Raw genomic sequence first — 14475 nt, 5'->3', positions numbered from 1 at the left:
GGGACTCCAGGATCATGACCTGAGCCGAAGGCAGTCGCTTAACCAACTGAGCCACCCAGGCGCCCTGTATTTGCATTTTAAAGCAGGGTAACTTTGAAGGGTAAAGGTTAAGACACTACCTAGACTGGGACATTCTTTTGAGGATTTTACTGTGTGTGTATGTGTGTGTGTATAAATATACATATACATATAAAAAATATATATATAAGTATATATATATTTTTAAATTTTTTAAGCATTTAAGAGGTTTTTTTTTGCCTCCTCTATGAAGCCCACCCAAATCTCCGGAGACTGTTTCACCCCAACCAATGAGAATTTGTCCTTTTTACGTGCTTCCACACCACATTGCTTATGCCTCCATTAACACTTATGAATCTGTGTTTCCTCTATGCAACTGCCAGCTTCCTCTGGGGCATCTCCCGTAATGCCTTGTGGCAAGAGGCACACCACCAAGATTTGTTGAGAGAAGGTTAGTTCTGGAGAGGGTGATGTGAGGAACATATATATTGAAAGATGACGGATGAGGAGATGAAGTAAGACCTCTCTGTAAAGACTGCCCAAAACAATTAGGAAAAGCCCCAGTGACAAATCTTAACTTTGATTCATGGGAATAAGACTGCTTCCTATAAGGAAATTCTTTGGCTCAAATTTAAAAAAAAAAAAAAAGTAGCCAAAGACCTAGATCCTAACATTCCAACATGGGCCAAACTAGTCTCCCATTCACTCATTCATTAATTCATTCAGTAAAATCCATTCATCAATCAAACATTTATTGAATATCCATAATATATGAGCCATGGGGGAAGTAAGAGAGAATTGGAAAGAAGGGAGAGGTTTTTGACACAAATCATTTATTGCAGTGATAAAACAACTAAAAATTCCCAGTTTAGCCCAGGTACATCAATGGCAGTATCTGTAAAAGCTAAGGAAAGTGGGCCAAGTGCTAGGGTGTCATGACTCTCCGGGGTTAAGGCATCCTCACTGACTTAGGGCCCAGAATCAACAAGCTGCATCCTCCGAGGGCCACTGGAAAGGCCACGGTTTAGCAAAGAGGCTGAAATAGGTTCCAGTAACAAGAATGGGCCCTTTCCCCTGCACTGGCCTCAACTTTTACTTTTCTAGGCTTTATTTTCCACTATTCTTCATAAATGAAGTTCAAGTTGATTAATTAATGTGATTACATAAATGTATGAATGATGTTTCGAAATTGTTTGTAGTGGGCAGTTCTCTTCTGGCTACCTACCTTCCAGTCTAATCCCTTTTCATTAACAACCCTTTGACTTCCTTTTGGGCTACGACCTCTCCTCCGTGGTTTGTAATCTTGATGGGACTCTAGGTCAAGATGCCCTGCCCACTAGACTCTCCCACTGTGGGACTTTGACTTGAGTGGAATGACTCAAGGAAGAAAAAACAAATAGATCATTAAGTAATTGTTGCTCCCAGTACTCGGCCACCGCACTGAGGCTTCCTGGTTCTTGTTTCTGAGCCTGGGTTTTCAGCTTTCCTTTGATTCTGTGAGCCATGCTGTGTACTTCTTCCCCTCCACCCCACCTGCCCCTGCATTTTTGCAAGGATACTATTTTGCTTAAGTTAGCCAGAATCATTTCTGCTTCTTGCAAATAAAGAAGTCTAATCAAAACAGTGACCTATTCAGTCCTATGGGTATATCTTGGCCTTTAAAAGAATAATGATTTTTATTTATTTGGTACAATTTCAGTTCACAAAATGCTGTCCCTTATTGATCTGATTTTATTCAATCTTCCCAGCTCTCTTGTGAAGTGTTGAGGACAAGTTGGCCCCATTTTATTGGAGAGAAAATTGAGTGTTGCTTGTACTAAGCTTGCCCAAGACTACACAGCTCATGAGCACCCAAGTATGTCTGATTCTAAAGGTTATACATGTTCTTTGGTTGGCATAAGCATTTAATGCTGTCAGCCCACAGGAAAAAACCCTCTCAGCCTTTTTCATTCTTTCTTTGCAGGTTTTCCATATTGATAACTCTCTTAAACTTTTATTGCCAAGCTCAAGGGTTAGACCTCTTAAAGACCCCTGTGTCCACCACAGACCGTAGCAATCTGTCCTTCCTTGGGACAGACAATTCTTAATATCCATGCCATTCACTTGGAACTTGTTATATCTTATGCTTATAATTGCTAAATACCAAGTTGTTTCTATAAGCCAATTGGTAGATTAGACATTGCCAATTGTCTATAAATCCCTATATGCAGCTGCCCATAGACAGCATAAAAATAAGTCTCATACATGGTTTTCTAATTTCTTTCTTTTTTTAAAAGAAGATTTTATTTATTTGAGAAAGAGAGAGAGAGCACGAAAAGGGGGAGGGGCAGAAGGAGAGGGAGAAGCAGACTCCCACTGAGCAAGAAGCGTGATGCAGGGCTTGATCCCAGGACCCTGGGATCATAACCTGAGCCAAAAGCAGAGGCCTAACCCACTGAGCCACCCAGGTGCCCCAATTTTCTAATTTTTTTAGGAATTCTTGAGATCAGTAGATTACAAATCTAAATTCATAGTACCTTTTTGTTTTATTTTCTTAAATAATGGACACCGACAGGACAATGCTTTCAGTTGAGAGGGCTTGGGAGGGGTAAGGTTATCAAAGATTTTTGGTAGTCACAAAGGGTTTTTAAATCAAAAAAAAAAAAAAAAGGTACCCATAGTCTTAAGTTCTTAGAGGACAGAAGTACATTTTAGATCACCTTGAAACCCCTCCATAGCTATTACAAAATATTCAAGAAAGATTCTGCTAATTGAAGACAGAAATCAGCTAAACTCTTTCCTTAAGCACAGAATGTACTTATTTACTGAGTTTTTACTTTGAGCCTGTGAAAAAGAAGAGCTGAACCAGGGATTGGCAAGCTTCTGTGCAGCTCTCGCTCTCTTTCTACATGACCCTCGGGCTAGATGACTAGAAAAACCAGCCCATACCAGGGAGAGGATGACAAAGCAGAACTAGCTCATTCGTGGTGTTCATGTAGGCGGAGCAAGGTTTCAGGATACACAGACCACACCCCCCGGGTGGCTACACAGGAGATACACTGCATGCAACCTTAGGAGGATACTATTTAAAGTTTTGCCTTTTTTTTTTTTTTTTTTTTTTTTTAAAGCTTATTAGTTTGGATAATGCCAGAATCAAATGCTCTTCACGCCCTAGCTGCTGAGCCAGGTGACTAAGGTTTCCTTCCTGGCATACGAACTAAACCACCCTCTGATTTCTGAGAATTCCATCTGAAAACTAATGACAGTTACCAGCATTCAATAACCTTCCTGCTCCTGGTCAATCAGAGTTCAAGATAAGCAGCAACAGAGTGACTGGCAGCTACTTTCCTTTCTGACTCTGGGTGAGGAGATGGGTCTGCATATGCAATCACCCTGGGTCTCCCTGCCTGCCCAAGAGATTCCCACTAAAACACACAGATTGGGCTGCAGGGCTGTAGGAAGGAGACTCTATCTAAGGATTCCTTACAGTCTTGTGTGGACTTTATTCAAGTGGACAGATATCTGATTCTTATTCAGGGCTAAGACTAAATTTAATCTTGAAGCTGTGCCATGACATTTTCTAACCTCTAAGGCAGGGATTTGGCATGCCGAGCAAATACTGGAAAAAGAATGACTTCTGTCATTCTTAGAAGGAACCAATTACTAATTATTGGTGGGATTTCTTGTTAATAATTGTCTTTGTGATTCCCTGTTAGAGTCTGTAGTCACAGCCTGTAGCTCTCCTGTTTAAACCTGAACCCCCAGTGCACACTACAGCACCTGACCCAGAGGACATATTCAGTCGATATTTGGTGAATGAACGAGCGACTGCATGAGGGAGGCCTGAAATACACATAGCTGTCAGCAAATGGGCAGTGGTGCCTTCACAGACTGTTGCACAGACAGACCTTTTCTGCATACATTTTTCTGCCTATGGATTACTGAGACAAAAGAAAATGACATGAGAGCCAATGTTTTGTACCTTATGTTTTTGGCAAAAGAAGTCACAGAGAAGAGAGTATGAATTCCAATTTGAGAAACTTTTTATTCAGTTGTTCGCAAAAGATAAGATTGTTATGTGTCACCCCTGATAAACAACAACAAAATGACCTAGCACAGTATCTGGCAATAACTGGACCTTATCAGATATTGGTTGGATAAGTGAGTTTATTGAATGAACTATGGTGAGGTAGGCACAGTGGTTGAGAGTGACAAAAGTGGTTTATGGGAGCACAGAGGAAGGAGTGATTCACTCTGGGCACACTGCAGAGGATGTTGTGTAGGCAGAGATAGGGCAGATAGATAAGGTAGGTGCATAGAGCCCTGATGCATAATATATATATATATATATATATATATATATTATATATATCAGACATTTATTGCTGAGGTGCTCAGAACTCTCCTGCTCCATAGGCCAATTTCAACCATAAAGTCAAAGTAGAGGATGCCAATCTCAGAATCCTTTCCCTCTGGCCAGAGTTAATTGGTCTAAGGGTGGGTGCACAATACCAGCCTGGTCAATCAGTCTGTCCTTGGGATGCCTTTCAATCTAGACATCAGGAAAGGTTCCCAGTCCTTCTCTGGAGGTGAAGCTGTGAGTGCAGGTCTATTTGTGAGAGATGAAAGCCAAACATGGACAGAAACCCAGAACAAGAAATGAGGATTGCACTGATGGATTCTAATTTCTGGTTGAGACTACCCCAAGGCCCAATTCACCTTATTTTCTTTCATAAATTCTCTTTCTGTCTAAGCTACTTTGAATCAGAGTTTGGTCACAGGCATCGAAAAGTCTTGCCTAATCCTTATACTAGATTGGTATGGTTCTCCTTTGAGATATCATATATTTCCCACACTGGCCTGAAATACTCCCAATTATCCCCGGTGGTTATGACTGTGAAGGCCACTATTCAACTGTAAATATGTTACCGTGGTGTATGGAGAAAGTGGGAAGGAGGAAAAGTTTAAGCTATCATCTATTAACAATTTGCATGATATCTTTCACATAACCTAGCAGAGCTTCCTCATAAGGCCCTGAAGGGACAAAAATAGAAAAAGACTTTTTAATAGAAGTTTCCAAATACTGCTAAACACTGGGAAGGGGAGGGGATCTCCCATGTTTCTGTGTGTGTGTGTGTGGGCGCTGATGCTCTAGAACAACTCTGGAGGAGAGAGGGTCACCAAAAAGAGGTCAGAGGGCTATTAAAAATAAAAGTAAGTTTTTTGTAGGGTTATTTCCCTCATAGTCTAATTATTATTATTGCAAATAATTATAACCAAAACTTGTATAATTGCAGTATTTTCATATTTGTGAAAATTGTATTTATTTGAGAAATAAAATATACATGTAAAAGGATCTAAGAATCACTTCAGCAATGGGAAAAATAATCATGTACACCCAAACTGAGTTCCAATTTTGGTGTAACACTGCATTAGTAGGGTAATCTTTGACAAGATTTAATCTTCCTGAAATTGTTTCCTCATCTTGAAAATGTTACTAATTCCTACCTTTTTTACTTCCAAGGATTGCTGTGAGTGTCAAATATCAAAGGGGGTTGTGTAGTGCAGTGGCTAAGGACTTTGCCTAATGTGAGAGAAGGGTTTACATATTTCATATTGATGAGGTTGTGTAAAGACCTCTGGTCCTGAATTTCAAGTATCAGCATAAATCTTGCTGTACTTAATCTTTAAAAAGTCCTAGTTGTGTCCATTTAAATGGCACGGAGATAATGATCAATCCAATAGCTATATGTACCTCCAACATGTTCTTACTGTGATTTCTAAACTCTATTTTCCATTGAAAGGGACTAGATCTATTGAAGACTACGTGGGTCATGAAAAAGAGCTCAGGAGCCAATTCGAAGAAGGTCCCACTAGCTATAGATGGGGCAATCAATAAAGATAACAACTGTACTGATTTGACACACATCAAATCTGTTTAAATCCATCAGTGCATACTGACACTAAATAACACAAACTCACTGGTCACCTTTGCAGGATGGGAGGGAATCAATTCATGCAACAGTGACATATACACTCCCAAACACAAACCTAACCTGAATCAGATTTAGGCACGAGCTCTAACTGCCAATTTATAGAAATATAATGAATAGGAAAACATGTTTAAATGACACAACTGGGAGACAATGCGAACAGCAAAATCCAGACTGTAGGAAATTTTACAGGACAAACAACCTGATTTATTCAGCAACAAAAACTAAATATACAAGAAAAACAAAAAAAGAAAGCTGAATAGGGAACCTCTAGAGTAAAGGAGAGTTAAGAAACTTATCTAGGTCTTTAGACTTACTTGGATTCTTATTCAAACAAACTGGAAAATATTGAACACTGACTTCAAAGCTGACATCAAGAAATTAATGCTAATATTTTTAAGAATGACAATGGTATAATTGCATGTTTTAAAAATCCTATCCTTGAGAGATAGATATTAAAATATCTACAGGTAAAATGTTGCAATATTGAAGTTTACCTCAAAATAATTTGCAGGGTAAAGAGGATGAGGCTATAGATAAAACAAGATTGGCTATGAGTTGATTGTTGAAATTGAGTGATGGGCACATTAAAAATTCCTATTATTCTCCCTACATTTGAATATACTTGAGAATTTCCATAATAAAACATTAAAATAAAATAATTCTGCCTGAGTTTAAATCCAAGCTCAGTCCACTGCTAGCAGGGCTACTTAACTGTTCTTGCCTCATTTGTCAAATGGGGATAATCAAAGTGCCTACCTCGCAGCGTTATTTATGGAGAGTAGAAAGAGATAATCGGTATAAAACACTTAGAAGAGCTCCCCATGGCACACAGTATATGTTCAATCAACTTATCTAATGATATTACTTATTATCATTATATATCATGATGTAGATTTTATATTGAAGGGATGCTAGAAAAATATGATCTCTGCTCAACATTTAAGCAGTGGTCAATAGGTAGAAAGACTATCATTCTTTTTTTTTTTTTTTAAAGATTTTATTTATTATTTGACAGAGAGAATGAGAGAGAGAGAGCACATGAGAGGAGGGAGGGTCAGAGGGAGAAGCAGACTCCCCGCTGAGCAGGGAGCCCGATGTGGGACTCGATCCCGGGACTCCGGGATCATGACCTGAGCCGAAGGCACTCGCTCAACCGACTGAGCCACCCAGGCGCCCGAAAGACTATCATTCTTAAGGGAAACTTGGAACAGCCTACCAGGGGCAGGTCTCATTACAAAATCCACCAAGAAAGGGGATTTTTCTCTGGTTCTCAGGGCAGGCAGGGTTGAGAGGACAGCAACCTTTTGCTTCTTTCTAAGTATGTCATCACTGAACTGGGAGGGTGATAAAGGACTCCCTACCCTCCCTCAAGTCTCTTGGCAAAGTGCTCTGCTGCCTAAATATGTTAAAGTCAGTGCACACATTCACTGTAGAAGATCCGAGCTACCATGATTCTTCCTAACTGAGAAAATGGCTTAAAATCCCTAACCATTATGGAAGGCAAGCTAGTTAAACGGGAGAGTCAATTAAAAATCTTTAATTTGGGCAATAAACAGATAAGCACAATTATTACATTAGTCAATGATGCCCTAGGCCAGTGCTTTCAAACTTCTCTTGTGCATGGCAGTCACCTGGGGATCTCGTTAAACTGCAGATTCCAGTTGAGTTTATGGCAGGTCCTGAAATTCTGCATGTCTAACAAGCTCCCAAATGACAATGAAGAGGCTAGTCCATGTATCATACTTGCCATAGTAAGCACTTGGTTGGCACTGGGAAATGATCTGACACATGTTTTAGTAGGACCTAGGATTCGGTGATTTGGATAATAGATAGCCAGGAAAATGTTTCATTTGAAATATTAATTGGAAGAATTCATTTCTGATTCTTTGGCTTTGGTATTTTCCACTTACCAAAATAAATGGCACATACTCCTTTTCAGGTATTAAATACCTACTACCCATCTTGGAAATCCTTTTGAGAAGAGATTTTGGGTATCAGAATGTCATCAAAGAGAAAATGGTACAATTCAATTCTCTACTAAAGTCCTCTGACCTGCTCAGCAGACCTTAGCATAATTCTAATTTTGGATTCCCTCCCCTTCCTCAGCAATGGGATGTGGGAATAAATATTTCAAGAACAAGTCAATAATTTTGTGAATTCAAAGATCACCCAGCATGATAAAAGTCTAAGTTGAAAAAGAAAGTTGGCTTCGTCCAAGTTGAATTCTAAGAAAAGGATTTTGAAAGCAACTCTTTGGCAACCTTGAGAATGATGTGCCTTGTCATAGGAGAAAGATATTTTTGAGAAGCTCTTTTATATTTATAGTTTCATTTGAACCTACATGGGAAAGGGGAGGATGAATTGCCTAGGTCCTTCTCTGTTACTGCTCAGCTACTGTGATCATGTATGCTCAACAATCCAGGTTAATTTTCCCCCCAAATTTTCATAGGAACGCTAAAATTATTGTGCTGAAGAATAGTTCTGAAAACGCAGGGTTAAAGAAAGTTTAAAAGGTCTGTTGACTGCAGATCTTCTTAGAGACCTTACTATGTTGATGTACATTGGACCTCTAAGAGGGGTCCAGGACACAGGTTTCCCAATCAGATTTGACCATGATCCTTGTTTTCTAAGAACTATCTCTTGAGATAAGCATTTGGCACACTCTGCCTTGAGAAATGCTGATCTAGGAGAGCGGAGACGAAGTTTGTCTTATTGACTCTGAATTAACAGAATATACTAATCTCTCGTCATCTGCAAGATGGTAAAAATGGGTGTGGGTGTACAGATGGGATAGGAAATTTCTAGAAATCTGTTAGTAAAAACCCTTTTGGCAAGGTGAAGGTCTTATAGTCACTAGGGGTTATAGGGAAAACTAAGAAATGCCATTTATACTTATTATTTAAGATATCAGATTTCCAAACAAACCATATCTGTAGGTGCTCAAAACCTTCTCTGAGACAACGGTAAAATCTGCTCCTTCTGTTCCTCAGAGTTTTTATCTGTAAAATGAGGATAGTAATATCCTCCTCATAGGGTGATTTCAAGGACTAAAAGAGACAATGTAAGCAAAATCACTGGCACATGGAGATGGTAGATTTGTTCTTATTATTAAAAGTGTTTTTTGTAAGCGCTTGAGGTGACACCTTCCCTTTGCTGTACAGGTCTTCAAGAAGGTGGTAGGTGGTAGGTAGGTTCACGTCAAGATCATAAGGGGGAACATTTAAAAAATATGCATGCCCGACCCCTACTCAGTCCTAGTGAGCCATAATTTAGTGAGAATGGGGAAGAATGCATGTATGTTTTTAAAAGTTTCTCCCTGTAGTGATGATGGTACATCTTGAACACCAGTAATGTATTTGGAACAAATTCCTAAATTGTGATTCTACATCTCCTGAAGTAGTTCTGGAGTATGTTCCTTGGAATAAAAGGTCTCTGTGGTTAAATGTTTAGAGATGCTACATATTGGTCCCTGTCCCCTCTCCTCCTTGGGGCTTATTAAAGTACCTGAGACGTCTGGCAGTACTATTTGAAATATATGAAAATTTGCAACCTATTTTCTGCTTTTTGATTTTGCAACATTTTTCCTGCAACTCTCATCAATGTCTGTCCAACACATTTGAGAAATGTTATAGTAAAGAGTTAGAAGAGAATTCTACCTATATTCAGAGATCTTTTTGCGCTGACATAAGGGAGAAGCAAGGTAGCAAAGAGCAGCCTAAATTCTTTCTTCTCAGAGAGCTGGCTAAGCCTACTTTTAAATTTTTTAAACTTTAATTATTTATTTATTTAAAATATTTTATTTATTTATTTGAGAGAGACAGAGAGAGCAGGAATGGAGAGAGGGAGAAACAGACTCCCTGCTGAACAGCGAGCCTGATGTGGGGCTCGATCCCAGGACCCTGAGATCATGACCTGAGCAGAAGGCAGACGCTTAATCGACTTAGCCACCCAGGTGCCCCTGGCTAAACCTACTTTTATTCTTCCTGCCACATGCTACTTATATGTGGAAAGAATATTGAAAATGATAAATGTGTGCATTCAAGTAAGCATCTCTGGGTAAACTCTGGGTAATAGTCAAAGGGCCAGGGAGATGAGCTACTATGAACCTTAGGAGCTGAGACTTTTGACAAACTTGGCTTTGAATCCTGGTTCCAACACTTTCTGGCTCAGTGATCTTGGACAAGTTACTTAACCTCTCTATGCTTCTTTTCCTTATGTGTATAATGGGGACAATAATAGCCCTGTCTTATTGGGGGTTTGTAAGGATAAATGAGATAATCATGCAAAGCTCTGGGTAAGGACTTCATAAAAGTGCATCATTATTATAACTATTATTATAAAAATGGAAAAACACACTTAAGCAAAGTAAGGGGGAGAATGAAGGAACAGAATAGAGAACACTAAAAACCTTGAAGCTCAAATAAATCTTCTTCCCTTCACAAATGAACATTTTTTTCTTTTTTTTTATAAGTCATTATGCCGAGTAACCTGTGAGATTTCAGGGTTAGAGTTTGAGAGAACTTATTAAATTGGCTGGTCTACTGTACTGGAGTGTGAATGACCCTTTCATCTTGCTCTTCTTTCCAGTAAAATCCCCAACTATCTGACTAATTAACAGACAAGAAACAGTTTGGGAGCTATTGCTAAAGACCAAAAGAGAAGTGGCTGGTTGAAACTCAACAACGCTGTGCTCTGCCACTGGAGAGAGAGTAAAGAGGACTCAGAACAGTGTTGAGGATGTTGGGGAGGGACTGCTGAGGGGGAGGTTTGTAAGCATTGTAAGAAAATACAAGTTTCAATGCTCCCAGAGCTTTGTAAGGAAAAAAAAAAAGAAAAAGAAGTAGAATAGAAATCTCAGAGCACTTTGCATGTAGCATGGCTGAGGTGACAATCCTGTATCTCACACACACATCCACATGTGGATGTGTGTGTGTGTGAATCGTGTGTATTTCTTATTGTGAATTATGGTTAAAGAAACTTAAAAGCCTCTGATCTAGATGGCAGGCCACAGGGCCCTGAGCCAAGAAATAGATTGCTGTACATCTAGAATGGCTTTGTGAACTTTCCCCCCGATCCTGCCCTGCTTTTTTTGTAAACTCTAGGGTGATTTGGTGAATGTGGTAAGGACAAGCAAAGGAGAGAAAACTCAGACACCACACACCAGTGCAGTGACTGACTCAGGTGGAGCCTGGAGACCAATGGAAAGACTGAAGCTGCAAAATAACAAGACAAAGCAGATGGCAGCAAAGTGGTCATGGTGGTTTCCATGCCCAGGGTAGTAAGTACAGCTGAGGTAGCAGTAATAGTCCATTTATTGTGGGCCTACTATGCACCAAAACCCCTATATTTTGTTCCTTACTTTCTTTATCTCCTTTGACTCTCACAGCAGAACTAGGGGAGAACTACGTAGAGATGAGAGAACAGGCTTCTGAGGACTGAGTCAACCATACCAAAGAGATTTTTCAAGAACTATTCATTCGGTGCTTGGAGAGAGGCAAAGTGAGGTATAACAAGTTGTCTTCTCTCAAGAAGTTTCAATCTAGATAACTGAACTCTAGCTTACAAGAATCTCTGAGGAATGAAGCACTTGCCTTCTTTCCTCTAAATCCCTAACTCATCTAATTTCTCTCCTGCCAAAGGCTGGCAGAGTGAAGAAACTGATAGATTTTTTATTCTTTTCCACGGACGGAAGAAGGAAGGGAAAAATGAAGGGGTGAAATCAGAGGAGGAGATGAACCATGAGAGACTATGGATGCCAGGAAACAAATTGAGGGTTTTAGACGGGAGAGGGGTGGGGGGATGGGGTGGCCCAGTGATGGGTATTAAGGAGGGCACGTACTGCATGGAGCACTGGATGTTATACACAAACAATGAGTCATGGAACACTACATCAAAAACTAATGATGTAATGTATGGTGACTAACTTAATAAAAAATAAAAAAAATAAAAACCAACACCTTCAAGGGGAATTTTAATCGAAAATTTCAAATTTTCACCCCCCGTTTCAATTTATCAACACATATTGCCTCTGAACACCACTGACATTTACTGCCAGCTATTTACTGGTCTCTTACTATGTGTCTACCTTCATGCTAAATAATTCCTATACATGTCCTTTAGTCTTCAGAATCACCCTAATGGAGAAGGTATTATTTTTGTACCCATTTTCCAGATGAGGGAATAAAGATGTGAGAGAGTAGTAACTTGCCTGAGGTAAGAATATTACTAAATGGTGGGATTGGGCTTTGAGTTCAGTTCTGTCAGCTTCCAGAGCCTGGGCTCTTAACCACCAAACAGTAATGACTTCCCTATGATGTCCACAGTACCATACATGTAAGTGTGGGGGTTAACTAAAACTGTTGATGATCATTCCCTGTTTCTCTAGGAGGGAAGGTAAGATGTACACAAGTGGAAAAACAGTTAACAGTACCTTCCTGTAGCTTATGCTCTCGTCAAAGTAGTACTGGAGAAGATTCAGGGAGAGAGAGGAGCTGGGCAGGATGGGCAGGGACTGCATAAGCACGGAAAAGTGGGTTAGTCCCAAGGGTAACTGAACAGATATTAGATTCCTTGGTTTAGACCAAAGACCACAGTTTCCTTAATAGAGTGGGCCCCCATTTAGGCATTCTGAGGCTTTCAGCAAGTTATTTAACTTTCCTATGGCTGTTTCCCCATCTTTGATAAGGGGATAATACCAATTAAGAGGCTTGCTGGGAAGATTAAGTATACCTAAGTGCTTGGGAAAAGGAGGCATCCCCTACTCTCTCCTCCAGCTACCAGATTAAGTTCAATTTTCCAGTAGAGTTGGCTTGCTTCTTCCCTTTGACCTTACTTTTGAAGATCTTAGAAAGAGCCTTACCTGCTCTGAGAAGCCCTTCACAACACGTCTTTGTTTGAGGTTTGTCTCTCCATCCAGGTTGGCAGTTTCCAGGTGGCAGATCCCGCTGGGGTCTGAGGAGAAGAGGAGGAGTATGTCTGCTGGGATGATCTCGTTGCATTTCATTTGGATGAAGTCTCCCACACGCACATCCTTCCAGCACTTCTGCATGTAGCTCCGCTTTTTTCTTGGGTGGGAGAACAACAGTGAATTTTAAGGTTCTCTAGAAAATTAATAAGTGAATGGAGGAAGGTCCCACCTGTGCCTAAATATCCCCCAAGCAACTTGTCACAAAATTGTTTGGTATTCTACCTTGCCTCGAATGACCACCATCATAACTTTCTGGAAAAGCTTAGCATGGCCTATAGAATCCCACTAGTAGAAGATCTGTCCTCATGATCATTTAGAGTTTTGATTGACTGTTGGCTGTAGACTAGGTACTGTGCTCAGCCTTGCTTCCTAGCAGAAGAAAAAAAGTTAAAGAAGAAGGTGACTACATAGTCATATTACTATAGTACTCTTAATATATATCATTTTCCAGAGTAGCCAGTTATCACTGTAGAAGGCAGGGTTGCAAGGAAAGATTGTTTAGGAAAGATTGTTTCTGATTAGGAGAGGAAAGTGGCAGTAGGAAAGTGAGGATAAAAACCATTGTGTAGGAAGATCTGGGGTGGTGCTGAAACGGAAAACTCTGGGCAGTCAGGGAATTAGAAAGACAGCACCAGGAAGTCAAACTCAGATATAACAGTGCAGCAATAATCACAAATGTAGCATTTCTACTGTGCCAAGCACTAGGGAAAGTTAATACTTTATTTATTTGCATAATAGCCCACTGGAATGGATAATGTTAGACCCAGTTCTCAGATGAGGAAATTGAGGGTCCAAGAAAAATTTCCCAGGGTCTTATAAAAACATCTGAAACCTGAGCCCAGAGCCAACTTGACACCCAACGCCACAATTTTCACTGCTTGGAGATCCTACCTTCTCAAAAGTATTCCCCTCTCTCCTCAGGTCGCAGGTGTATGGCAGCCTCAGCTTTTGCACCACCAGCAAAAGGACTCCCTACTACCCAAGTCAAGACATTCCATTTCAAGGAGCTCTCATCTTAGAAATTCTTCCTTCTACTTAGCCAAATATTGAACTAGTTCTGCTCTCCTGATTTATTCCATCTTCTACCATTTTGTAGATATTTTAAGGCATTCATCAGGTATTCCCAGAAGCCTTTTGGACTTGCCGAGTCAAATTTAACTTCCCAAGGGCCCTTTATTGCTCTTGTATGACAGTTTCAAGACCTGTCCTGAGGTGTGGACTGTTTTGTCTAAGGCTGTATTTGGAAATGTCCCTCTTTAAATATGGGATTTGGAACCAAACCAATATTCTACACATGCTCTTTTCAACTGAGCCCAGCTGGCTTACAGCTGGATGCCTCTGAGCCCAACCAGGCCTAGGGAGGCAGGCTCTCCTTCGCTGTTTTTCTCCACTGGTGCTGAGCCCCTCTGGGCATGTTAATGCTTCTGTTTCTGTTGGAATCTGGGTGCCCTGGCCATGACAAGACTCTCTTTCACAGAAAAAGAGATGTGACTGGAATTTTGCTTTTCTTTTTTG

At 40.2% G+C, this 14475-nt stretch overlaps 1 protein-coding gene across 1 annotated transcript in view; it reads right to left on the bottom strand.

Moving 5' to 3' along the window:
• Window positions 1-14475, bottom strand: part of ATP10B (ATPase phospholipid transporting 10B (putative)) — a 113609-nt gene that overhangs the window by 81991 nt on the left and 17143 nt on the right. Inside the window, exon 3 of the mRNA XM_045887531.1 lies at window positions 12853-13057. Coding sequence (XP_045743487.1) covers window positions 12853-13057 — 205 coding nt within the window. The remainder of the gene's footprint in view (window positions 1-12852; window positions 13058-14475) is intronic.

This window comes from Mirounga angustirostris, unplaced genomic scaffold (assembly GCF_029215605.1).
Source record: "Mirounga angustirostris isolate CCGP_5_RB_7025 unplaced genomic scaffold, mMirAng1.0.hap1 SCAF_7, whole genome shotgun sequence".
In the NCBI taxonomy this organism is placed as follows: domain Eukaryota; kingdom Metazoa; phylum Chordata; class Mammalia; order Carnivora; family Phocidae; genus Mirounga; species Mirounga angustirostris.
Note: the sequence above shows the minus strand (reverse complement) of the source record. Positions and strands in the feature narration are given on the sequence as shown.